General features: G+C 36.9%; 1 protein-coding gene across 5 annotated transcripts in view; it reads left to right on the top strand.

The window, feature by feature from the left end:
- CNKSR2 (connector enhancer of kinase suppressor of Ras 2) overlaps positions 1-27,562 on the top strand; it is a 220,746-nt gene that overhangs the window by 70,181 nt on the left and 123,003 nt on the right. For all 5 annotated transcript variants that reach the window (XM_037378111.1, XM_037378110.1, XM_037378109.1 and 2 more), the window contains exons 5-7: positions 8,254-8,295; positions 19,425-19,544; positions 26,172-26,231. In XM_037378111.1, coding sequence (XP_037234008.1) covers positions 8,254-8,295; positions 19,425-19,544; positions 26,172-26,231 — 222 coding nt within the window. The remainder of the gene's footprint in view (positions 1-8,253; positions 8,296-19,424; positions 19,545-26,171; positions 26,232-27,562) is intronic.

Genomic DNA, 27,562 nt, shown 5'->3' with positions numbered 1-27,562 from the left:
TGATCCAATATGAAACATTCAAGTCATAGCTGAGCCTGAAATGCCACCTATCTAAATATCATTACTTTTTCTCACGTGCAATTAATTTTTTCTCTGTTGGCAGAATAACCACCTAGGCTCTATATGAAACATATTGTGCTGCAACTGTGCTTTATAAACCAGAATTCTTTTTCATGGCAGTACTAGAGAAAAAGCAGAAGTGAAAAAATAAGAGGTTACTTACCTCTAAATGGTCTTGCAAGTGACATTGAAAGCTTAAGATCTGCACAACACATTGTGCTACAAACTCTATTTTGCATGTCAGCAATAAAAGATTTAGTTCTGAATGCATGACGCTTATTTTTCTGCATTAGAAGTGTGGAAAGAAAGGGTATTTTGACTTTGTTTTTTCACTTGTGGATGGAACATTTTTTCCTCATTTTCAGCCTCTCATTTGTTGGTAGTTTCAGTGGATTTAAAATTTACCTGCTGCATAGAGAAATCACCCTAAGATCTGAAATTCAATTTAGATCATGTAAGTGCTTAGATTCTAGCAGGATATATGAGTAAGTATCAGTGTGATATTAGTCAATGCTAAAATACTTGCTATGGTTTCTGACCTGGTGGTATACCAGCTCATTTTAGAAATGGCACAGTAGGAAGAAGTGTTACTGTCTATATGGATATTAAGAACTAATATGTGACCAGGTCCCAAAGGAAAGCATGATGTCATTTACAGAAAGGAGAGTAAAAATAATTGGAAATGAAGAATTCCTCCAGAAACAGGGAAGAAAAGAGCTTAGTATACACATTGCATCTCTCTTAATCCAGCAAGCAGTTTTTCCCAGTAGTTGTTTGATCTGTGGGTGATTTATGTAAGTTGTGTTAAATTTTTACATGAAGTATTCTGTTACTATGGTGATAGGTGCCACTCCACACAGATTGTTTAAATAAAATTAAGGCAATTCTTTGTACTCAGTAAGCTGGGTAATTACTGCTAGTTTGTACACAAGGGTTATGACCTTGGAGAACTGCAGGTTCATTAAATATTCAGGGAAAGGCTCTAGAAGCATTTGTGTAGATTGCATAGGTAATGTCCTTTTATGTAGTATTTGTTTTTAATAGCTTGTATTATATTTTTCACAACAGAGATTTTTTTTTTTCCCCTCTTCCCTTAGTATCTTAAATGGTGTGTGCTCACCATTCTGGTTTCTCCTATCTGTCAGTTCTCACACGTTTCTGATGAGAGAGGACAGAGTGGGTTGCTGCAGATACAGATGGGCCCTGGCTTTAACGCAGAATGGCCAGGGAGTAATAATAGAGTGAGGATGCCATAGACCCAGTGGCAAGAAACCACAAAGATTAAATAATGGTAGCATAAATGGGAAAGAAAGCAAATATTTCTGAACAGCAGTGGGAAGAAAATTGACAGGATTTGTGTGGGAAGCGAAGAGGAGTTGAAAATGGCACCCTGGTTGTGAGCTTGTGGGACATAAGGTGGTGGAATTGTTGACAGAGATAGGGAAAGAAGAGAGGAGTAGGGAGGGCTTAGGAAGAAACGTGATTTCAGCTTTTCAGCATACTGTGTTAGGGCTGGTGGCAAATATCCAGAAGGAGATTCTGAACTGCGAATGTGAACAGAAGGGATGAGAGCTCTGTGACTCATCTGCACAGAGATGATAATTAAAGCAGCATGGTTTTAGGAGGCTGCTGAGCAGTAGGGAAGAGATTGCAGAAAAGGGGAGAGTTGAGGACAGAGATCACTGGGACTGTGGCAGTCAGAAGGAGGAGGGATAGCCATGACAGAAGACTTTTGGAGCAGCTCAGTGGGAAGAAAGTCAGGGAAAGCATGTATTTTGTGATGTCCACTTAGAAATAATGTATTAGTTTTTAACGAAGACTGTAATTTTTAAAATTCATTTTGTATGGCAGCAGCCAAAGGTTACCTGTGCAGGCACTGTGCTGTTACATAGTTTAAAAGGAGCTTGCTATTGCATTTTAGGTAATGAGACAGGAAAAAGCTATTTCCTTTCCCCTCTCTCTATTCCAAACATTTGTAATTGTCAGTGTCCCCAAGGCCCACACCTTTTGTGTCCAAAGTCCTGCTAGACCTCTTAAAATCTATGATGTGGCAAAGCATCTCAGGGAATCTCTGCCTGTGTCATGCTCTTAATTTTGCATAATAATCTTTGCCTGTTGCCAGTGGAGAATGTTAGCTTGTCAACTTCTGTATCTTTGTGGGTATTTAAGAGTTTTTTGTTTCTTGTTTATGTGAAGGAGGGTTGGAGAGGAGGGGCTTAAACAGAACTGTATATCTGGCAATTTGTATTGTGTTATTCCAGTAATTATCCAGGCATACCTGTAAATCACAGTCTGAGCAAAGTTCCCCAATGTGCCTCAGTTTTCTAGTTGTCATGCTCTACAGAACACAGTATTTTGCTATAGCCTATATTATATCAATCAGGTTTATTGTTTCTAAGTTATTACTGCTTAATCCTACCATCAGTTGTATTAGATATATTTTCCATACATTTTATAAGTAGAAAAAAGCTAAATTAACCTAACCTATCTTACACCTCTTTGGAAAGTATGTACCATTGTCTTGGTCTGAGAAAAGCAATGAAGGGTAGTAATAAATGAAGGTACTATGAAAGCTAGGAAACTTTTGCCTTCTTTATGTATTGGCAAAGCTTTAGGCTTTGTCATTTTTGTTGAGAACTTTTCTAAGAATCTTCAGTGACGACTCCAGCAAACCTCAGTCTTGTGGCTTTCTTGCCATAGCTGAATTGGGCAGAATTCAAACCAAACGAGCCTTTCTAGAGCCAATGGCATAAATTCCCTAGAGCTAGTGACACTTGAAGAGGATCAGAACGGGCTCCTTGAAGCCAGAGCAGCTTAGTTTTGATGGTGCAGTGTGGAGGCCAGGGGGACTGGAAGTTATGATCTAAGCATTCTCAAGTTAATTATTTTTTATTGTTGCTAAGTAGCAAGACCGACAGACTGTCCATTTGACATATACTGGTATTAAAGGATTCAGTTACAGTTTTAATCAATTTGAGAAGCAAAGGGATTTAAAGGATGGCTTGGCTTAATTCCAACCAATGGCTACATTGCCTAAGAGAGATTTTATGCCAGAGGTTTGGCAAAGTATGAGAGTCTGAACCCTCTTTTAGCAATCATGTAATTCATTATTTTTGTTACAAATAGAGAACTGGAGTTACATACTTTATTACATTTTCTGTAACTTCAAAATAATGGTGACAGCAATTCTATCAGACATCTGTTTTTGAGCAGTACATAAAATCTAGCTGTTGCCCTCTTAAAACTAGGCATGGAAGATGTGTGGGATTGCTCATGAAAGATGCACTTCCCAGGCAATTTCACCACCGCTTTTAACATGGTGTTCCTAACCTGGCCTACATTTTCTCAGCAAAACACTAGTTAAACCATTGCAATATACACAAACACACACATGTAAATTGCCTTCATGTAAATTCATTTGGACTGTAGAGGAAAACAAATGAAAAAGACAGTGAAGAAGATCCACTAGAAGCAGCTTGAAAGCTGCCTGGAGAACAAATGCTCTCATGGCAAACTCTTGTTCTTTGCAAGTTTCTCCAGTTGACTCCACATCTGCAGCACCATACAGCCTGCTTTTGAGCAAAACTGCTATTATACAAATTCACGAAGGACATATTTGAGCTAATATGTTATACGAGAATCCGGAGATCTGGTTTTTGTTCTTGACAGTCGTGTAATCTGCTTCTGTATCAGTTCTGCTTAGGAAATTTCCTTGCCTTAGAGGAAGAAATAAATTAGGATGACTAAATATACATGAGGAAATAAGGGATTCTGCTGAACAAGAAAATACAGTGAAAGAAGTCCACGCCATCTCTTGAGCCCTCTGATCTAAGGATTACTAAAAATACTGAAATGGTTGGTGATTTGTTGCTGCAAGAATTAATAAACAAATTTCTACAATTATCTCTTTTTGTATCCCTTGACTATTAGTACATATATATTTTATTTTTTGAGCTATCATAACTTTGTACTGAAGTTAAGTCATGGAGTTGACAGTAACTTATGAGTGCCAAGAAGAGTGCAGTGCAGTGGCTGCCTAGAATATGTTGCAAATCTGTGAATAATAATATAGTAGTAGTAACAACGGTTTCAAGATTATAGCCTGCAAGTACGCTGAGAGGAGAAGTGTTTGACAGGTAATTGCAATAGGTAATTTGACAGGTTGCCAACTTAGACTTGTAAACCAGATACGCAAAAATAGAAGTATTTTCTGCTGAATATTATCCCATATTTATGGTGGTGGAGAACTGCATGAACATTTCTTCCATGTGGGCTATGTGAGCAGTAGGATGAGTTTGGAGGTCTTCCAGATCTCAGTACTTCACAATTTGAGTTGAGATTTAAGCAACTGAGGTTCAAAGAAAAGGACTAAAGAGTAAGAAAAGTTCTGGTGTAATTAGCTGACCACATTCCCCACTTCTGTGATATACTAAGACAAATGTTTAAAAAGAAGGCAACAATAGTGAGGGGGGAAGAAAATAAAATGGAAAAACAAAGCATCGTAGACATTGCTTTTGAAAAATAAAGTCCACAAATATTTGTATTCTATATATGTTGCCTCATGTGTGAATTGTTGTAACGATGTCTGGGGCAGGGTAGGGTGAGATGTGTACATTTTGCAACATTGTCACCAGCCAGTGCTGTCTAATTCATTGGATTTAATTTAAATTTATTTAGTAATTACGACTTACGACATCGTGATAGGATCTTCACCAATAAAACTTGTAATCTTTGTAGAAATAATGCAGAATTGGGGTTATGAAGGTCAGAAGTTCCAGAAGAAATGTAAGTGATGCCTTTCAGTTGCAGAGTAGCATAGGTCTTGCTAGTCTTAAAACTAGATTTTAAAATTATACTGGGATTGCAAGCGCAGAAGAACCCTATCCCTGATTGTTGTGGTTTGTTCTTGTTGTTCTTACCTTCGTCCCTTACTGCATTTTTTCCCTTTTTCTTCCTTTTTTGGACCTCATGTTTCCCTTTTTATAGGATCTTAGCCTAGTTCCAGCTGCCTCTACAAAGGTCACTTTTGTCATTTTTCATGCATGAGGCAGAGCTGGAAAGAGTGACCATGAAAATCTGATATTAGTAATTAAGTTGTTCCACCTTATTCCCCTCCTATTTCTCTTTCTTTGTGGATGGTACTTTCCCATTTTCCTCTCTGGAACCTGCCAATGGCCAGTATTTGACTACATCTTCAGGAACTATCAAGTAACACAGAACTGCTTTTGTTGCTTTATTAGCAATCTCTGTTCTTAATCTTTTAGAAAATAATGCACATTTAGAAGACCACCTTATTTTGTTTCAGCTGTTTTGGTTGATCATTTAGATGAAGACCATATAGTTTTGTTTATAGTAAGTCAGTGGATATATGTGTGAAGCTCAGAGAATAAGCAGGTAGAAAAAATATCTCTTCCTTGCTATATCTGTGTATTTTAGTTCAGGGATAATGACAGTATTGTTTCTCCAAGTGAATAGCAAATTATTAGCTTGTGTAGGAGTAAAGCTTGGTTGCAGATTTTTTTCTGTGATCCTGCTTTTCTAAAGTAGAAAAAAGTTGATGTTAAACTTGCATATGATCTGTTTATTACTTAATTGCAATGTTTTGATGCTGTGGTTAAACAGATATTTAAGAAGATCTTTCAGGAATAAGATATGGGCTTGTAGCCTAGGTATGGGAGGAAGAGATGTTCTCCAGCTGTGGGTGGTGTGCTATTAGGCATACAAATTTATTTCTAATTGCATAGTTAGCGACTCCTTTTATAGTTCTCAAGTGCTTTAGGCTCTTTTAGTTGAAATGAAATGGGTATGAAAAAGCAATGATTGTAAATGGTAAAGGCCCCCAGTAATAAGCATTCAGTTTATCGGTCTACCTAAAGGATGTTTGAGGAGTGTGGGCACAGCTATCCTCAGCACTTGCTTAAAGACAAAGCACAAAGCAATGGAGTGACTTACAAGGTCTAAGGGGAAATACACTGTTCACTATGAAAGTGACATGTAGACATGTAGGTTTTGCTTTTGGGATCATTCAGAAGCAGTCTCAGCCCTCATTCTCTAGGGGTGGCCGCAGGAAGTTAAAATGAGCTTGCTGTGATGCAGGGATCAGCTTGGTGACCTTTCCTAGGTTTATTTGAATCCTAGACTTCAGGGCTACTCTGGGCTATGCCTATGGATCTTTGCATTCCTGCACGCTTCCCTGAGTTCATGCTTGAATTATGTTTACTTGGCTGTTATTCATGTATGGAAAAAGTGTATTTGGGAATTGTTTTTTTACTTAAGCATTGTGTTTACTCTCATTCAGTTCTTATGTCTTTTATGGGTTATTGAACTGTTAATTTTTCTCTTGCCTGAATATGAAGATGTAGCATCAACGATCAGCTGTCTGCTGTGTGATGAACTCATTTAGCAATTCCTCTTCCCAGCCCATGGATTGATAGGGAATTGTGTGTTGAGGAGAGAATTTTAAGAGGGAGGCCACCTGCCTCTATACATAGACTGGATGCCTGAGAAGTTTTCCACTTGCTTTACTGTCTTTTGTAGCTTCAGAAATTATTCTTTTATATATATACACTCTTGGCTTGTCAGGAATGAGCATACTTCTTTAGCTTTCATCATGATTTTGTGAAAGAGTTTAATTTCAAGGATGTAACAGTGTTTCTCTGTTATTCACTGGTTTCTTGGTTGTAATGAACCTCTACAGCATCTAAGAACCCAGAATCCTTCCTCCCTTAGTAGTGAGACTTCTCAAAACAGTATCCTTTTTAAACTGAATGTTTAAACTTATAGTAAAGTCTTCCTATTACCAATTAAATAATTATGTCTGCTTAAAAGCACTTTTTTTTCCCTTCAATATGAACATTACAATCACTTCCTGCTATTTTTGCAAAATGATTCATAAGAAACCATGTAGAACATAGATGTATCCAGATTGAAAATGTTACATGCCTTCCCACATAAAGCAATGAAATGTGTGTTTTGCTACTGAGATTGCAAATACTTCATTGATGTCTGCATATAATTAAGCATGTTAGATTTGCTTTCCAGCTATACTTACTGGCAAATGTTTCCTGAATGCCAACAGCTGTTATTAGGAAAATACATGATCAACCTGCTGCTTCTGCATAGGTTGCTTTATATAAAGCTTAAGAACACATTGGCTTTTCTTGCCTGAGTAACACTAGAAGCCTTTCATGGATTAGAAGTTAGGTTTTTTTAAATGGTTGCATATAATAAAGTTGGTTTTCTAACAGGATAAACTGATTTAAAAATCAGACTTAAAACATGAAACTTGGTCACATTTTTCATGTGGGTTATTAGGTGGGCTATAAAGTCCATTCTAAACAGAGCTTACGCTAACTCCCATGAAGCTACAGCGTCTGATGAACTTAGAAAAGTGGTTATTTCGCCAGTGTTAGTTGTGTTTCATGTGCTTTATGCCTTACTAATCCCATGCCACTATATCCGCTGAGATTTTGACCTGTCAGAAAAACTTTCACAGCTCTCAGCCTCCCATCTGTTAGCCTTGCTTGTGGAAATCGCCTCACAGGCTTCATAAGGTGACAACAATGTGTGTGCAGTCCCCCACAGACTGTATGTAATAAGATGGTCCAACTCAAGTTTCTTGTGCGTTTTGTATTCTGTGTTTGTCTTCCCTCCCATTGCATGGAGTGTTATAAACAACTAGTGGTTCCTTTTTCTCTTCTTTTGCCTGCCAGGGTTTTCCTTCTCTTCTGTGGCAGGGTGTACAAACATGCCAGTTCAGCTCAGCTCAGCAGGAATTGTGCCCCCCAGTTATCTTTCATAGTTACTTCAGACTACTGCTGGCACCTCTGTCTTTCAGTGTTACCACTAAAAGCGGGTAATTTTTGTCAGTGGTCTGGGACTGTTGGTTGAAGCCACTTGTCTGGTGTACATGTGACTAGCTGGTATGTGCCAAAAGGGTGTAAAGTTGAGGAAGATCATTATCTGTTTCAGGAAAAGAAGCAACAAGAAGTAGTAAATAGATTCAAACCTTTACCAGTATTTCCTTTCTGTGGTGACTTCACACTTCGGTTACATGAATCTTTCCGTTCCTTTTGAAATCTTTTGTTTCACCCTGAAGACTTTTCAATTCAGTTTAATTCCTTTTAAGGATAAATCTAGAAAGGGCGAATGATTAGATCAATTTAACCTGCCTTTTCTGCTTTACTTTTTCAGGATTGCACTGTATATGAAACAGAGAATAAAATTCTTCATGTGGTGAGTAGTGTTTGGATATCTGTTAATTAATTAATCTGTTAATTAATCTGTTAATCTGTAGTCTATAGACTACATAGAATTATAGTGCTGCATGTTTTCTGCTTTTTCTGTGCAGTGCCAGTGTGATAATGAGCTAGTCTCGGTGTGACTGAGTGAACGTATGGAACTACTTGTGAATAGGTAATGACATTACAAAAGCTGAACTTGACACGTGAGGAGCCAGGAACTTTGCAAAGGCTTGCGTTTGTCTGGCTCAGGCCCATCTGTTATTTGTAAATCATGGTCAGAAGAATGATTTTGAAAAATGGCTTTTTTTGAGAGAGAGAGAGAGAGCTGGTTGCTAGGCTTCTGTAAAATCATATATATTTAAGTCAGTGATACAGCTTCATTTATACAGCTTCATTCCTCATAGCAGTATGGAACTAGTCTAGTGATAGGAAAATTAATGCAATTCTTTTTAATTCTCAGCATAAATACAATGGTCCATTCTCAGGATCTGTAGTGCTATTGATAATAAATAAAGCAGGTGAAAGTCATCAGGTCATCAGAACACAGGATGAGTTTGAAAGGCTGATACAACTACTGTGTTGGAGAGTCAACAGCTTGAATAAACTTTGTCTGAAAACTGCACCTAGGTTTTAGATATTAAATTGCATTTCATGTTGTGGCTTACTTCGTTAAGTATTAAGTTGACCCATAGCTTGTTTCTGAAAGTTAGATATGAAGATGCTATTCCTAAGAGTGAGTAATAAACTGGTTTAATTTATTCACTGTATTTTACATTTAGGCAGGTTTTGATATCTTAAGATTCTTATTACTGGAGCTTAAGCAAGAAAATACTCCATTTCTTTATTTCAAAATGTGAGCTTCCCAGTAAATTTTGCTATACGTTGTTTTGTTTATTTGGGTTTTTTTCCTTTTCCCAGCACTCCTATATTGAGTGCTTGGCAAGCTGAATTTCATAAGCTTTTGATGCTTTGGTTTCACAGTGATGTGGAATAAAATATGTCCTTGTATTTTTAAGTTTCACTAGTATTTTTCCCCTGTGGGACACAAAGAATTAACAATTTTAGTGAGGCTGACATCATCATCTTTGCTAGGCTGATCTCTGCAAGTATTTAAGTAATGAAGTTTTTAATTGCATAATCTTGGCAAAAGTTGAAGTGCTGCAAGTTTGAAATGATTATACATAGCCTGGTTTTCACTACATTCTTGTTTTCTGCTGTAAGAGCCAAGAGTTCCAACATCTACTGTATACAGTATATGTCTTTTAGGAAAAGGATTGTAAAGGTAGCTGGCAGTGTTTAGAAATCATGAAGCACCAGTTAATATAGTCTTCAACAGAAAATTTTGAGGAAACTGGGAGGGATTCATTTAAGATACGTGAGTGCACACATTTGAGACAGGTTTCTAAAAGTTACGTTATCTTACATCATTCAGACTTACATAGGCTTATTTCTTTAATCCACAGTAACTTCATTGTGGTGACAGGTGGACATGTGCATTACTGTGGAGACCTTAATTAGCTTCTACAATTAGTGCTCAAATTTGCAAGGAAACATGAACAGAGCGCTGAATGTTTTACTGAAGCCTAGGATTAAACTTGATTCATTTCTGACCATGTTGCATTTCAGCCGATGGATGGGATTGCATGGGGCAAAAGCTGACCAAAAGCAGTCAAGAAAAGAGGTAAATCTGTGACTGAATGATTAAAAGGTGGGATTTGAAATCACATTTTGAATTTGAAGGGGAGTATTTTACACGTGCAGCTAAAAAATTTGATGACAGAATTGAAACTGAAGCAGTCACAATTCCCTCTAACCCCTCTCCTTGGAAGACAGAAAAAGACGTTGTGGCTTTAGCCCATCTGACAATTTGGGGAGGAGCACTCTTAACAGATAGATTAAAAAAAGAGGGGAAAAGCCTACTGATGTCAAAATCTTGAGAGAGTGCATGGTATTTTCATGCCAGTGTCAGAGAAGAGAGGAGGTTAGATACCTTATGAGATAACAATATCTCAGTGCATGATTACAAACTAGATTAAAGATGTTCTAGAGGGGAATTAAGAATTTAAGTCTCCTGTTATAGACTGTGCATCCAGTAAATTCAGAGGTGAATGTTAAAAAGAAGGCTCTCCGATGTAAAAAGAATAGTAGTAAGTGTTGGTAAAGGCACAGAAAGAATCTTGAATGAGAAGTGCTGGGAGAACTAGGAAAAACTGGGGAGGACATGTACACATATATTATGTATAGAGAAATTAAAACCTCTCTTCTTAAATTCAAAGTTCAAGCTATTGCAAGTCTGCTTTCTGAGTACATTTCTCATCTGCAAACCATGCAAATTCCTGGAGGTAACAGAAGTGGTGTCTGGCCAATATCTCATCCTGCTGCCTTCGAACGATCAGAAACCAACATAAAGCTGTTTGCTGGGATGACTTAGAAAGAAAATTGAATTCAAAACTCTGGGGTCACCACGTATGATTTCACATACCACGTTCTCTTCATGACACAAGGAAACAAGGTTCTTTATGAAAGTGAAAGGCAATGACTTATAACCAATTAGCAATTCGTGCACTTAGTCAAGGAAATCCTTGTTGCAAGGTATTGTTCCCACTAAGGATTGAAGTCAAATTTTAAGAGATCCTTCTTACATAAGTAAAAAAGAACTACAGCTACAGAAATGTATACAAATTAAATTACCATTATGTACTTCTATTCTTTAGGATACCAAGAAATTTACCATCTTAGGAGCAGATCATTGGATCAGAGTAGTTGATTTTTGTCCACATTACCTATTGGTCCAGTGGTTTACTTTAGGTTGAACCTGTGTTCTGGTTCATTGCTCAAAGTGTTATTTTTGGATTCCTGTGCCATGGTTCAGGGGCTGGAGCTCTGTAAGCACCTATCTATCTTCTGTGCATGGCACGAAGTAAGCTTTGTGGCAAATAGGGATGGCGAGAGGGTGTGTGAGCACAGGTGCGGGGGGATATGAGATCACTCTGGTACTATTGAAGTGCATATGTAGATAGCTCAAAAATTAACCCATTGCTGAGTCTTCATGCTTTCCTCTAAAGCATGGTGGAGTAAGCAACATCCTTCACCAAAGGCAAGATCCCCAATTAAATGACTGGTTGGTTTGCTTTAATTAGGTAGGGCCAGAAAATAGTTAATGTGCTTATATTCTAATGGCAGATGTTTCTTTTGAAAAGCAAATGAATGCCCTTTTTCTTTTAGTGATGGCAGTGTGAATGTTCATACAGAGAGACTGCTGAATCACCTTGTCCATAGCTAGTATCTCTTAATGTGAATAAACTTACTCAGATGTTAGTATTCACTAACATCTTTTAGATATCACTTTTTAGATATAGCTAATATGTTTAAGGAATGGTGTTCTGTGGAGACAGAACTGTATAGCTTCACCCTATATTCCAGAAAAAAATATTTTTTTTCTCTAAGCAATTTGACTTCCAAATGCTATATAAAAGCATTTTGACTGTCACTCACAAGATTAGGTTAAGTAGTAAACTACTCTGTGTATGCAACTAAATACAAAATATGTATCTAAAGTAAAAAGATCTTATGGAAAACTGATTAAGTTTTAAGAAGAAATTACGTACTTCAACTTGTTTATTTTTTCTAAATGGAGGTGCAAAGTACGTCTGGGAAAAAATGTCTCTTCTGTAATTTTATGCCCTAGAATTACAGGTGTGTTCAAACAACTATTTTAAGGACAACTATATTTCTTAAAGGTTTTTTAGCTGTGAATTCATTCACAGAAACACTTGGTTTCTGTGGAATAAAGAAACATAAAATCACATGGGTTGGTTTTTGCTCATTAAAATGTCAGTGCTTTGGAAATATTCATGAATACAGAGAAATGCTTTATATTTCTGCCACTTCATTTCTCAGTATGTTTTTTCCAGGCTACCTTTTGCTCAGTAAGCAATGTAATAAATAATTAAATAAATAATAATAATTCCAATTATTTATTAATATAAACAGAAAGTAAATATCACCAGAAAATAATACCAATAGAAATAGATGGCAATAAAAAGTATTAACTTGAGAAGAACAGGTTTGGGCCTAAATATGAAAGCATAAGTCATAGTGTGGTGTTTGCTTCAAAACTGGAAACTAGTACACTCTTGCTAGTTTATATTTAGAATCTTTATATTGATTTAACTTGAGTTGATAAAATGTATGGAAAATGGCTCAGCTCGAAAAGGTATCAGTTCTGCTTATTTTGGGGAGTTATGAGTTAATTGTTATGAAATTCTGAATGGAGCTTAAAAATCTTTGAAGAATAATTCATTGATTTCATATAGCTGTTCAAGGCTATATATGATGGAAATATCTAGTTCAGATTAATCCATGTGAAGAAGTAGATTAATAAAGAGAGCAGAGCAAGAATGACTAATTATAGAAAGCAAAAGCTGGGCTCCAGTCAGATTAATAATAAGTGTTAATTTGAATGTTTTTTTTAGTTTATTTCTATAAAAAAAGAGAATGTTTTCCTAAGAAATTTCACTTTCTTAAAATTATGCAGCTTTTTCTACAAAAAAAATACCGTTTTATTGAGTTGGAAAACCATAGAAAGTAGAACTGCAGAGTGAAGTTAATGTTCAGAAGATTTTGAAAAACAAATGAGCTATTTAAATTAAAAAAGAGCTACTGAGTTGAAAAAGAAAGGAACAAGTAATGGATCAGAATGTTCTCTTTTTGCTAAGAGCCTTGCAGAAATCACAGTGACAATAATTCACTCCTGCCTACTATATTGTAATATTTGTTATAGAACTATATAACGGACTAAAAATGCATTGTCAAAGGTATCCTTTTTATAGTTTTACTAAAGAAAAAATTACCACCTTCTTCCTTTCAAGAGTCATACCTTGCCGGTTGGGTCCAGCAAACTTCACTCTAATAGAAGCCTCTCTTTCCAAAGTAAGATTTAGTTAACTGTTTAAACTTCATATATACACAAATGCAAGTCCAGGCCCAGCTGGTTCTGAGATTGCTGGGGTTACTGATGTATTCCCTACAGTACAACAAATGTTTTGGACTAAAATTAATTGATTAATAATTATTTGGTTTGGCTTAAGATAACTAGTTATACTTGATCCTAAATGTAGCAAGTTGCTTCGTCTAGTCAGTTGTAACTGAGCTTTTTTTTTCCAAACAGATTAAATTTAACATTGCCAAGACATTTTTTTTCTTACTTTTAGCCTTGAACATGCATGTATCTTACTGGCATCCCATCCCTCATTCAAATGACGTGTGTGAGAGCTGATAGCTGAGACTGGTGCTTTTCTTGCCCTCAGCCCTGGGAGTGTGTTTAAGCCAGGATTCTTCAGGTTTGCAGATACTTGGTGAGATAGATTTAAGCTTGGTCACTGGCCTGGGTAAAATTAAGGACAGGAACAAACAGAAGTCTGTTTGCTTGACCCGAAATGCTTGGTGACCCTAGAGCTGCTTGAATTGAACAGATAACAGATGTACAGTTTGAGGAAAGTCCATGGCCTCTGAAGCTAGCTGTGTCCCAAAGTACTTCCACGCTGCTGCAGAAGGCAGACATTTTCACAGTGCAAATTGAAGTAGCCACTATCAGAACAGATGCAAATCTAATTTAGTCACTTTTAAGTCCTCATCCCTCTGACTGAAAGAAGGATCAACTGTGAAAAATCTATTAGAAATTGGTACACTACAGTCCAAAAATACAGGCAGAACCTAAGTATTAGCTTTCATTCTTTATGCTCTGGGGCATAAACTAGTTGCCTACTGACTGAAAGGAAATGTTTTCCCTTGAATTTCTACCAAACAACTAGATGCTGTGTGGTGATATTTTTCATCTTTCTTTGAATCATTTAGTTTTGCACATAAAGACTGTGCAAAGTTTGTCACTGAATAGAGAAGAGAATTTATTACTAAAGTGCAGTGATGAGTTACTCCAAAAGAGAACCGAAGTCATTGCCATAAGGCTTATAGTGAGAACAGGGACTGTGTGACAAAAGGAGAAAATGTAATCATCTGTTGATTTCTCTCAATTAATATTTTACAACTTACTTTTTTTTTCCGGCCTGGCCAAATCCTTTTCCTTTGTTGAGATACCTTGCACATTGAAAGCTGAGTGCAGCTTGAGGAAGGCCAAGCATTCTTAATGCCTGCTGATTTTGTAGGAACATTGGGTGCTCATCTTCCTGTGTCTCTTACTGTAGCTAGTACTGCATTGCAGCAGAGAATCAACAGTTACAAAAGGTAAAGGATCCTGGTCTTGTTAACAGTGTTTTCATAAGCAGAAATCTAGTTTTAAAAAGTAACAAAAGGTAACTACCATTTGAAAGAAAAGGTGAGTTGTACTGTTATCAGATTTTAGTGAAACTAAAATAGATGTCTATGATACAGCTTGTGCTGAATAGTTATGCTGAAAAATAATGTGTTCATAAATTGTTAGGAAAAAAATGAGTAGCAGAAGTTGTAAAAAATGAGTAGCAAATTAATTGGGTAGCCTAGATGCAAAATATTATGTCAGCTCATTACTTTCCATAAAATAAAACAATAATGTTAAAACTTTATTATTATTTAAATATAATGATGATGATGATGATGGTGATGTAATAATAACCCCCCTGTAGTTCTCACACCTACATAATTTGTCAAATTGGCTTTGCATTTGGCAAGGTGAAAGCTCGGGTGAAGTCTGGGAAACTTAAGGAAAATTTAGTCAAGCTAGAAGTAAAGTAGCATCAAACATAGCTTCAGTTTTAGGCGGGGTTGTTGCTTGACTGAATGTGGAACAAACCTGATGAGCCACAGTGTGAACTGTTGAGGAAGAGCAGCATGGAGAAGTCAAAGGTTTTTTACTTGGGAACTTTCTAAATACAGCGTCATGCTGCCTCTATTAAATTAACGTTATTCCTATGCCATGTGGCAGCATCTTTCCCATGGAAGGTCCTGATCCACTGAATAGGTCCAAGGTCTTTTTCTGTAAAGAGGTCTAATGGGGAGGAGGCATGTTCCTGGTGAAAAGGCTCTTTTGTCTGCGTACTGATTTATGCTGATTGGTATATTAAAAAGCCTTGGCCACTGAAGACGACAGCAGTAATCTGGGCAGAAACTGGTTGGTAACTACATTCAGAGCCACTGGTTAAACTCTGTTGTAAGCTGACACAGCTGTGCCCTACGTGTCCCAACACAATCCAAGCTCCAATATGTTCCTGAGGCTGAATTTCCCTCCTCCTCCTTCTCCCATCCTCCACAGATGCACACAGACACACAAATCCAACCCACAAACTGTGAATGAGATGCTTCTGAGAGTAAAGGCAAGGAAAATTGTATTACTTTGCCTGTGTCAACCTCTGGATGTGTTTCCAGTGAGAGCTTGTGTACCCTGTCTTTGCAGTTGGGAGAGGGTACCTGCTGGTTAATAGTGGGCCCCTTGCTGTCCTGCCTCTGGGCAAGCTCAGAGTTCATGAAAATTCACCTTTCACACAAACCTGATAGACACTTGGTCCTACTTACAATCCAAGTCTTTAACCAACGGGTATTTAACCAAAATTATTTAAATCTATAATAGTTAAGGGAAGCTTGTTTGATTCTCTGGCTATTCTAACACAAACAGTCTTCTTACACTTTCAGAGGAAAACTAAGAGTTTTTAGATATTTTCTATTAGCAGCTGAAAGTTTTGGATGGTTGGGCAGAATCCACGCCCATCTTCTAAAATAAATTTTCTCCCCAAAATCTTGAAATTATGCTGGAACAAGAAAACTGAAATAAAATGCATAGCATTCTGAAATTAAATGGAAGTTTAATAAAAAACAAAGTACTTGGTCATTCCTTGGAAGCCCAGGCAACATGAATATGCCAGTTAGCTATCCAACAGCAGCGAGTCTTGAATTCAAAATCCTCCTACAGCAAACATCCTTTCCCCTCCAAAGGAAAGGACAGTTTTCACAAGTAAAACAAAACATGTATTAATGAAGTAAGTTTGATGACAGGACTCTTCCATAATTACTAAGCAGATGACGTTGTGATTGATAGGTCTTATTATCTGGAGTAACTGTTTCTTGAGAAACTATGGATGTGGTTAGTTCATGTCATGTTGTCTTACTGAATCGCTCAGGTCCACTAGTGCTCTATTAGAAGAAAAAGACTTGATTCTGTTGGCCAGAAACCGAGAGAAGTAATTCAAGAATGTTTTTGCTTTTCTGTGCCTTCTGTTTTCTTTTGCCATTTCTAGTCACCTCTGCTACTAATATATGGTAATCAACCTGATAAAATGTAATGGAGCTTTAAAAGTTCTCTGTCTTCAACTTTTGTCTTCTCCCTGGTAAGAACTGGGTACTCATCAAGTAGGAAAAAATTTGTAGTAATGCAGCAGAGTTTTGCCCCAAATATCATTTTTCTAGGAAGACAGTTATATATGCATCCCCACATTTTGAATGAGTGTTTACATTTTGGAAACATCATAGAATTTGAAGCCTTAATCTAAAAGGGAGTTCTCTAGTCGTATGGCCTTCTCTAGGGACTTTGCTGTGGCTCATATATTGTGCTTAGACTGGGCATATTGTGCTGTTGGATGTCAGTATGAGTATCTAAGATGGAAAGAAAACTGCAAGACCCGAAAGACAATAATCTTTTAGAAATGCATAGAAACATATTGCAGATTTTTTTATCATAGTAACTTGGTGATTTTTGGCATCCGGTATTCTCAGAGCTCCTACTGGGGAATATTCATACCACCTTGTTTTCGAATTGCAACCAATATAGCCACATTGGAATGCTGATCTCCATAGACTTACTGTATAGACAGTCTGTACTCCTCTCACGGAGAGGCAGAGTGAGAGCAGCTGCTCCAGGGAGCTATTTAATGCATGTCAGCTTAGGCTTCTGTTCAATGCTAAATCCTGGACTTGCCTCACTCCTCTCCTTTCCCCATCATCTGTCACGGCAGCCAAGGACTTTTTTTTTAAGGAGGAGCCACACCTGTGATCTTGAAATGGCATACCTTGTGTTAGGTGGTAGGAACGCTCCTTTTCTGTGCATTTTGTAATCTGTCTGCAATGCAACAGTTGGGAATTGGACAAAAAAATCATACATTGTTGTATGTATGTTGTAAATACAAGTTTCTCTGTAACTGCTAAGGACCCCATAAATTTAGTAGTTTTGGAATTAATTAGTAGGAAGAATAGGTGGGTGAATACAAGTCTAAAGATACATGAAAAATTCACTTTTCATCACCAGAGAATTATTTATAACATAGGTCTTCTCACTTTGCATGTGGTGAGCTGAGCATTCTGTAATTTTCTAAAAGTAATTTTTCAGTAATTGTCAGTGCAGTTACAAGAGAAATGAAAATAGAAATAACATGCCAGCATTGTATTAAAAAAACCCCAATCAAATAGAAAACCTAAGCTTTCATTTTTATTATGGAATTTTATATCATTTTTACCTTTTTAAAATGTCAGCTCAAAGCAATTTCCATGTATCCAAAAAGACATAAAGAAACCCCAATCTTGCAATAAAGTTCACGTTTTCACTTCTTCCTAAATCAGGTAAAGCACAAAGGATTCTTAACCCCATTTTATATATTTCTTGACTTGCTTTTTTCAGTAATGATTCTGCAGCATGAAATACAGGTAAAGCAGAAAGGGTAGTGAGTGTGTGTGTGCGTGTGTCTGTCTATGATTGAAGGGAATATTTTCTGTGGAAGAAGGTGATGTTGGTAATATAAATGTTGTTATATTTTCCATTTGATTCTGATTTGTTTATTCATTCTGAAACATTATTTTTCAATAACATAAGCTATCTATATACAAACCTAAACTTCCAACTGTTTGTAAATAAAGAGAAGAAAATCCCAATGTAATGGTCTGTAGCAGGATTAAGATTTCACTGTCACTAGATTTCTTTTTTGCTTTTGTCACTGAAGTTTTTTACTTTCCTTTTTTTGTAAGGTATTTGTAGTTTGGCATTTGGAATTAGAATGGTGATTTGGCAAGGACGTTATACCCAGTTTTATATTACTTTTCCATAGCATTGTTGCAGTTATTTTTTACTTTAAAAAGTATTCTTTGCAATCTTGAAAGAGTGGTTGGTGCAGCAGTTGTGTACAGTTGTGTTTCAGTCAGTTGAGGAGTCTGGTTAGCTTTCATCTTTTGAATTTGAGACCAGTTAAGCTGGCTCTCACTCGGTATTGGAGCTACCCACGGTTTTGGGACCAGAAGAATGTCATGAATTTCAAGAGTCCCTGAATTTGCTGGCAAAACATGCATTTGGAAACCTGAACCAAGAAATCAGTTTTAGTTGCTGAAAGGGGACTTCACTGAAAACATTGAAACTCTCAAATATCACTTGCTTACAAAAATATGAGAGAATGATAGGAAAAAAATCACAGCTTCCTGGCTTCCGAGAAGAGGTTTTCAGGAAGTAAGATGTGAGGAGATACACAGTACCCATTTGACAGTCCAAGCCAGTTTAGAAACTTTTTTATTTCTGTCTTGCTGCAGAGAGGTTGCCAAGGATGACAGGTTTAAGAATTATCCCATCATGAAGTGTTTATTTATTGTAATCTTCATGCCTGCAATAGTAAATCATACTTGGCAGCAGTAGAACATGAGAGACAGTCCAAAGTCTACTAGCATGTTTTATTAGTATACAATACACTTCAGAGTTAATGGGAGTTACCCATCATTGAGAGCCTGATTTTCATCTGTGCTGAACATCTGCACATTCAATGGAAATTAGTGAGATTTGGGGGCAAATTAGGGGGGCTTGGAGCTTACCACACACTCTGTATGCCTGAGCACAGGTCAGAGGCAGGGCACCTAACCCTGAGAGTGCATGAGAGCATTTTGTGCAGTCCATTTTTCTCTCTACTGAGATGCAAAAGCATTTGCCTCTTGTTCTTCCCTGGTCTGATGCTGTGTCAGTTCAGGATCATCACAGAAAACAGATTTTGTATTGTACTGCTGATTGAGACCTTTCCCCCTCCTTCATTCCCTCTGCCATGTAGATTCAGCCATGTGATTTAATATGTACTTTTAAAATGCAGCAGTTTAAATTATAGATTGATATGCAAATAGTTAACAATGATATACTTATTAAGACATTTTATTTTCCTTTTTCTTTCCTAGTGTAAAACTCTCTCCGGTGTCTGTGATCACATTATCTCACTTTCTTCTGATCCGCTGGTTTCCCAGTCTGCCCACCTTGAAGTGATCCAGCTTACAAACATCAAGCCAAGTGAAGGGCTGGTAAGAAGTACGCAGTTAATCAAACCCATCATCCAGGATAAGAAAGTGATTTTTTTAAAAAATAAATTGTATATATGGAAAGGAATAGGACATTTTAGCCTTGTCTATTTTAAAGCCTGAAAATAGTTTGATTTCTCATGCTAGTTTGGTTTCCCATGCAGCTGGGCCAACAGTGAAGTATTTTGTAAGGCTGACTGATGTATGCAAAGAGTTTAGTGAACAGGGAGATATGAGTGAGAAATTCTTGCCGTTTATACCAGCCTCTGAAAATGGTTCAGATTGTTCTAGGATCCTGAAGTCTGAAGGGATTTAAATTGCTAAGATCAACTCAACCAAGAAGTTTGCGTGGGCTTATGCACAAAACCTGTCAAATTCTGGAATATGCTTCATATTATTTCTGGGTTATAAAGCTATTCTCTAAGTTATTCAAGGGCTCTATAGCACTGCTGAGAAGTAGCTTATTGAATTTTATTGCAAGAACCCTGCATGCTTAATCAGGTGCTTGTAAAGGCTTGGTGCAGCCATCCTGTGTGTGTTGTTCAGGAGCTGACCATTGATTTTTTGGTCACTCAAATATCCAACATTCACTGCACGGAGAAAACCAACACTGATAACAATTACAGCTGTATCACTTTATATCACTAATAATATCTCTTCCCACAGTCCTTGGAGGTAGTAGAAGGTGATCAAAATACAATTAACTTTTTTTTTTTTTTGCCTAATGAAATAGCTTTTGCAACTTCTACCCAAGTTTTCTTAAATAATAAGGACTACTGCTGTACTCTGGACCTGTGTACAAGCAAGTTTTTGAAGTTGGTTGGATGGTGTAGTTAGGGAGAATATTTTGGTTTGTGGGTTGGTGGTTGTTGAGTTTGGATTTGGTTTGCTTTTGATAAGTTTGGTATGCCAAGGTATTTAGAGCAATTATACAATTATACGTTAAAATAATATTCCATTTTTTTTGGAGAATCACAGTTCCAATATGAGAAAAAACGCAAACATTGGGATGAGTAAATATTGCCCCCATTCTTTGTTTTAGTCTGCTGTTTGTTTTTCCTTCCTCCACTGGCTTGCTTTTTGATCTCTGAATCCATTTCAGACTGATCTGCCAGGATTTCAGCCTTCATGGATTCTATCCTCCCTCGCTTTCTTCTGTAATTTTAACTCTTCCACCAGCTCACTGCAGTCAATCTTTTGAAGTCTTATCTTCTACTGTAATGAAGAAATCTTATTACCCTTTATCTCGATCACCTTTTTTGGAGTTCTGTCCATTTTTATTTGAACTTTTATTTCTTTTCCTTCCTGTCTTGTGACTGTTATTTTCCTCATTTAAGTCTTTTTGTAGGGTGGTGTTAACCCCCAGTGACCAAAAAACGTTAAGTGTTATTTTTGTAAATAAGAATGTGTTTCATGGGTTTTGTTCCTACTGGGTAGCTGATGGGATAGAGAATATCTTTCCCCTCTGTGCCTCTGTTTTACACCCTCTGTCTTGTCTGTTTAAACTGGAAGCTCTTGAGGCAGGGCTTTTTCTTTTAATGTGTTTATGAACCAGCTGAACAAGGTCTTGATGCTGAATGAGGACTACTATGTCATTGTCATAAAAATAATTATATGCATTTTTTTAAAATGGAAAACACCAACTGTGCAGTATATAAGCCTTAGAAGGATACAACGATATTTTGATTCCGTCCTTTTTTTTTCGACCCCCTTTCATCTTTGCCTGTATGCCAATATTCTGTTAGCTCTGTATTGTTCTGTCTCCTCTAGATTGTGAGCTCTCCAGAGCAGGCACTGAGGATGATATATCTGAGCCGGAAGGTTGAATATCATACCTTTCAGTTTGTTACAGTGCTAATCTTACTAACAGATCATCTTTGTCAGGTTGATCTTGGTGCTTTATATGAAAGCTTTGCTTTTGGGTTCTTGGGGGTTTTGTTTGTTTATTTTTTAAAACTGATATCTTTCAATTAAGATTCAGTGAATGCATGTCAGTACCGCCCTATTGAGTGCTAAGTGTGTCAGTTCAAGAATTGATGGTGGAGCTTATAGTTGTGACTATCCTCTGCACATCAGGAGCACTCGGATGAATATAAAGCTTGATAACTTCTGGACCTTCTTCCAGGATTTGTGCAATGATGGAGATGGAAAAATGGATTATTGTCAGCTTTCTTCTATATTCTTGACCCACATGACAGTTTGTGCTGGATTTACCAATCATTAAGTAAAATCTTCTATAAAGATGGAAAGACTTCAAGCAAAGGAAAAGGACAAGGATGCCTGCAAACTCGGAAGATTTTTTTCACCTAGCATAAACAGAATATCTAACATGTCTCAAATTTATTATCTAAGACGCTAAAGTACATCAGGGAGAGAAAAAGGAAAGGAGAAGAGAAGGAAATTAAAAGTTTGGAAAACAATGCTGTTTCCTTAAATTCATATGGTAAATATATGATGGAATTGAAAAAATGGTTGGAGTTTTTTTACAACTTAAAACAAGTTGGAGCACTATTGGGATGTTTTAATCAGCACAAATAGTTCCTTCATTATGTTTGATCTTTTCTTGTGGAAATGTAAGTATCAGTCAGAGGTAAATGTAAACTGTCAGACTAATACCTTAATACAGAAGGAACAGGTAAAGGCGTTGCAGAATTCACAGTATCTTAAGATATTAAAACTAGCTAACACCTATCAGAAAAAGAGACTAAATAACCTGGCAAGCAGAAAAATGTTGTTAGGGTGTAATGTGGGGAAACTCTTGCGTACTGGGTAAAGCAGTGTTACGGGTCGGTTTTAGTATTGCTCTTTTTTTTTCTTTTCCCTCTGTCCCTGGTACCCAGGCGTGGTTATGTGACTGGCTGCATACATGTGTTCTCCAGTGGGTGTTGCTGTGGGAAGAAGTGGCCTGCAGTGGCTGTGAAGTAAGGGTGAAAAGGGAGTTGTCAGAGTAGAAAATTATTTTTAAAGTCCTGAAATGCTTTAATGTGGTAAGCTTTGCAATCACCAGCATGCGCCCATGTGTAATCATTTTTTTAATTTTATTTTGAGGACTTGGCAGTTGTTTCATCTGTATCAGTAAGCAGAATTTAATTTTGTGTGTTTTTACACTACTGATGTTCTAGAAAGAGACAAAACTGACTACTTTAGGTAATATCTTCTGCTGGAAACAGACTTTTAAAAATATTACTGCTTGACTGAAAACAGTGAGTGTATTCAGCAAAGCAGAATATTCTATGCCTTGTGTTAGGCAAAAAAGCAGGTAACCAAGTTTTCTATGGGAAGTTTTTCTTCAAAAATTCAACCATTTCTATTTTATCGTTATTTTAAATATAGAACAGAGTATCAGACAACTGTGGCAAGGGTTGATCTTTAATGTCAAATCTTTTTCCTTGTTCATACTATCATTTGAATCCTACACAGTTCGGGTACTGTGCTATGATTTCAAGTTGCAGCTATTCACCTAGCTTGCTAGATTCAGAAACACAGAGGTGAATTCACCAGAACATGAGACTGATTGTTCTGGGTTCCTCTTTGCCTGCTGAAGCAAACACAAAATGAGCCTGTCATGTAAAAAATCACCCCTAAAATACAAGTCGTAGGTATAGTACGGTGTTGCAGTTTATTAAAGGTGCACTGCTGACTCTCTGGCTAGAAAGTATTTTCCAGGAGTCCCAGTGTACTACTGTTCCTAATATTTCTCTTGAGTTACTTGGTTTGACATACAGGAGGAGCTGGGAAAAGATTATGAACAGGGTTTTGAGAACTGTTTGGAGTTAAGAGACACATACAGCTTTGGGGGATTCCATTGGTATCACAGTGAAAGAGTATAAATTCAGTTGTGTGTGATAAAATAGAATTAGTATCTTCTTTTCCATCCAGCTTTATATACAACATGTTAAAAGTATATCAAATTCTGTTGTCGTTCTTTTTTTTTTTAAAAAAGAAATATAGGAAAAAATGGCACAAGGTCTCTTTTCTAACCCTTAACCAAATAATAGTTCACATCAAGATAAAATGTAATGATTAGTTTTAAATTAGACTTCTACCCATAACTGATCAGGACAATCTGATGTAATGGCGCGTGAATTAATCTTTAATTTAGGCATACTTTGCTCTTGATTACTAGGGTGGTTACCTTATGGTTATTTTAGTCATATTAACTGGATTATCTTTTCTTTTATTTAACCTAACTTGTTCTTGTAAATTCATAGTGACAATGGTATTATCTTTGGATACCTAAGATGTGTATCTGCCAATTTGTTTCAGTACAAATAGACAGCACACACACTGATCTCCCTCGTTTTCTTGGTTGCTAAAAGTACTGTTGATATTGTGCAGCCACAAGGAGGCAGAGAAGGGAAAACTTATAAATTTACGTCTATGATATTCTTATTTCCATTCCAGACCAAACAACATAAGCCAGAAACATTCTCTTCTCTGTACCGTTTCCCATATATTGTACACTTAATACAAGGAGTGTAGGAATGTGGGTGAAGGGGTAGCTCATCTTTCTGTTGTGAAGTGTTACGTCTCCCCATTTAAAAGCTGCTTTAAACATTTAAACAGAATGATGTTGGCTTTTTTCAAAATTAACATGTCATGGTACTAGTGTAACATTTATTAATTTTGCACATATGGAATAAATATAATCTGGGGGTTTTTTTTACAGCTTCCCTCTTCCCTCTCTTTAATAATTTGTGCAAAATCTTGATCTTAGCCTTTAAAGAAAATTCTACAAAAGTTCTTTCTCCTCTTCTGTGTTTTCAAAGTCTTTTAGATTTGTAGAAAAGGTTAGATGGGATGTGAATTGCACTTTGCCATGATAGCATACTGGGATAACCTTACTATCCTTCAAAATAATGCTTTGCATGAAACTGAACACTATGTAACTATTAAGTGTGAGATTTTATCCTTGGCTTTCACCCTGATGTTTTAAGTTGAAAGCAGTAACTTGCTGTCAATAAAAACAGACATGACGTTCTTCAGAAATTGCTCCGTGTGGGGACCTGACTCACAGTTCCTGTCACCATGAAGTCACCATGATTTCAGCTTTTGCCATGTTGCAGGATATATGGTCAAGCCACGTAGATCCGGATCCTGAGAGGGATTTAGGCTTTGAATTTTGGTGGTTTGAGGGTAGGTATGAGTACCAAATAACAGATACCAACATATCTCAGCCTCTTGTGTGGCTCATTACCCTGTCTGTAAATTGTGTCTATTAGTGTTTCCCTACCTCACAGGGGTGTTGTGAGGATAAATGTATAAGAAATTGCCATTCTATATTTGAGATAACTGAGTTAAGCAGGAAACTACATGCATGGATCCATTACTGGAAACAGTGCTGAAGGTGCATAGAGGAGCTGGAAGTTGAAGGATGATGCTAGGGGCTTCTATCTATGTAGCAGCGAACAGGTTCATGCTTTATTCTCTTCTAGCTGTGGCAACCCAACATGACAACTGGATTTAATGCCATTACTGCTATGTGCTGTGCAGAGAAAAACAGGAGTTTAGTTTTGAGCCCACTCACCTAAGAAACTCATGCAGTACCTTTTTTTTGCTGGGGATATCCTCCACTTTGTTAAGTGGGGGGTAATTCCTTGTTCCCATACCAAAATGTCTGTGAGTTCTGGTCCCAAATAAGATTAGTCCAGCATGATATGTCTTCTTTGCCTCTTCACCACAGTTAATCATCAATGAATGCACTCTGTTCCTCAATCAGGAACAGACTTCTTTGTGGGACTGTGGTTAAAAGAAGTAGTAGGTTATGGAAAGGATGTTTAATCAAGCGCTCAATATTTATCTGCTTTCTGTGAACTGGTTGGGGGAAAGGAGATTCCTCTGAAGTTGTTGAATGCTCAGTGTATGCCAATCATCTCTCCTTTTTCCTCCTTTCATTGTCATAGTGGATGCTGTTAAAATATTCGAATTATGATTTGATGAAAAACCAGATTTGAGATGCTGTCTCAGACTATCCATGCAGAAACTTCCGTCTGTTTGTATGCTATCCCTCATTTTCCATATTTTTAAAAGAAAGTGGGATAGCTAACAAAGTTGATGTTTAAGTTCTCATCATTGAGTTTTATAGCTGAACTGTTCACTGAGATGAGTGAGGCTATCAGAAAGTGAAAGTCTTAGAGCCATTTTGCAGGCATATTTCACAGCTTTGGTTATCAGTTTGAAAGTTACGTTTGCAGAATTGTCTGTCAGAAACTCCAGATCTTTTAAAGTCTTCTGTAGCTTCCAAAGCAAAATTGAAGTATTGATCAGCCTAAGGCAATTTGTAAATCTGGATGTTTTTGTAATCAGGTGTTTATATTTTGTAGTTGAAGGAGTGGACTATAATAACCGGGAGTATTTATGGAGATGACTGTAGTAAAAGTTTTAGTTTGCTATTGCTAATTAGGGCCAGAATCATTTGGGCTGTTGTTCTTGAAGTGTATGAAAAAGCACTTTCCTATCCAGAGATAAATTCCTCATGGCATATATTAAAAGTCCACAAATCTTAAAAAAAAGGAAAATTAAAAGAAAGAGAAAGAAAGGCTTTTCTTTTAGAGATATGCAAGTTATGTTTGGATGGTGCTGGTCTGTGAAACACTTTAAAAATTCTTTCCCATGATGTCTTTTTCTTAGGGTATGTACATTAAATCAACATATGATGGTCTCCATGTAATTACTGGAACAACAGAAAATGTAAGTATTGTTAATACTGTATGTTCAGGCCTGGAAGCCTTTTTGACCTTATCTGTGGTTTATGCTTTCCCTTTGCTATAGACTACATTTTGCTTGCAAAAGTGTGCTAGTTGGCTGTTGAGGACCTATAGCATGTTGGACAGCATAAATGCTTGTGCTTGTTTACCTCAGAATTGAAAGAGTTGTTCCCAGTTGAGGACCAGGAGAATCAGTTTTGATTTGTTCTTGCAAGACATCTAAAATGCTGCAGTTGATCAAGATAGGAAGTAGCTGTCTTGGAGTTACTGTGCTCTGTGAATAAAAGATAAATGCCTTTGTTATGTATAGGCTGATATGCTGGAGTTCGCTGCAGTATTAGACAAACAGCTTTTATATTTTCCATCTATCGAGCTTTATTTTGTAATAAATCAATGCATGGAAATGAGGACATCCCTTCACATTGACAAATAACCATGTATATCTGCATGAACTTCTGAGTAATGCCTATAGAAAGGAACACTTATTACCAGTGTACTAATTCTCACTGAAGGTATTAAACAGCAAGCAAAAGATAATAGACTACTTTTCAGATGCCTTTGAAACATAACCTCCTTTCCTTGTACACTTTATTTAGAGAACTGGTTGTCTGTTAGGAAGTGAGCAAAATGATAATTTTAGGGGGAAGGGCTTCTATCTGTAATCTCCAATGAACATGGAACAAGCACTAAATGACACTGAACTGTTCCATAATGGTTTAAGCAATTCCTTTCAAAGATTTTGATGGCATTTTCTTAAAACTAAGCTGTCAGAAATGTTTGTTTTATCTTGCTACTGTGTCACACTGCAGAAGGTGCAAGCTAGCTACATGGTATTTACAGCTGCTGTCTGATCTTCAGTGAGGTTCTGTTAACATCTCAATAAAATAGGAATATTGTTTTCATCCCTTCACAGGAGGCACAATCTGGTAGATTTTCTTCTTTCTTTTTTTTTTTTTTTTTCCTGCTGCAGACAGGATATCCATGGACTATACCCAATACTTAATATCTGTTGTAGAACTTGTGTGAATGCCACCTGTCTCAGAATAAGGAAAACGTGGAATTTCAACCTTGAAATCAAAATTCTAGGGAGTCAGGTCTACAGCTACAGATATCATCACTGAAATTAGCAAAACTAAACAAAACCAACAAAACCATAGCTGAGCTTAATCTAGAAAATACATAAAAGAAAGAGGATGGGGTTTGCAGTTGAATTTCAGATTAAAAATGCAACCATTTATCTCCACTTCTTACTAATACTGGATTTAATTTCCCAAGGGCAAAGATAAAAATAAAATCTTAATGCATTCCCTCAAA

This window comes from Falco rusticolus, chromosome 2 (assembly GCF_015220075.1).
Source record: "Falco rusticolus isolate bFalRus1 chromosome 2, bFalRus1.pri, whole genome shotgun sequence".
NCBI lineage: Eukaryota > Metazoa > Chordata > Aves > Falconiformes > Falconidae > Falco > Falco rusticolus.
This window is presented reverse-complemented; position numbering and strand designations above follow the sequence as displayed.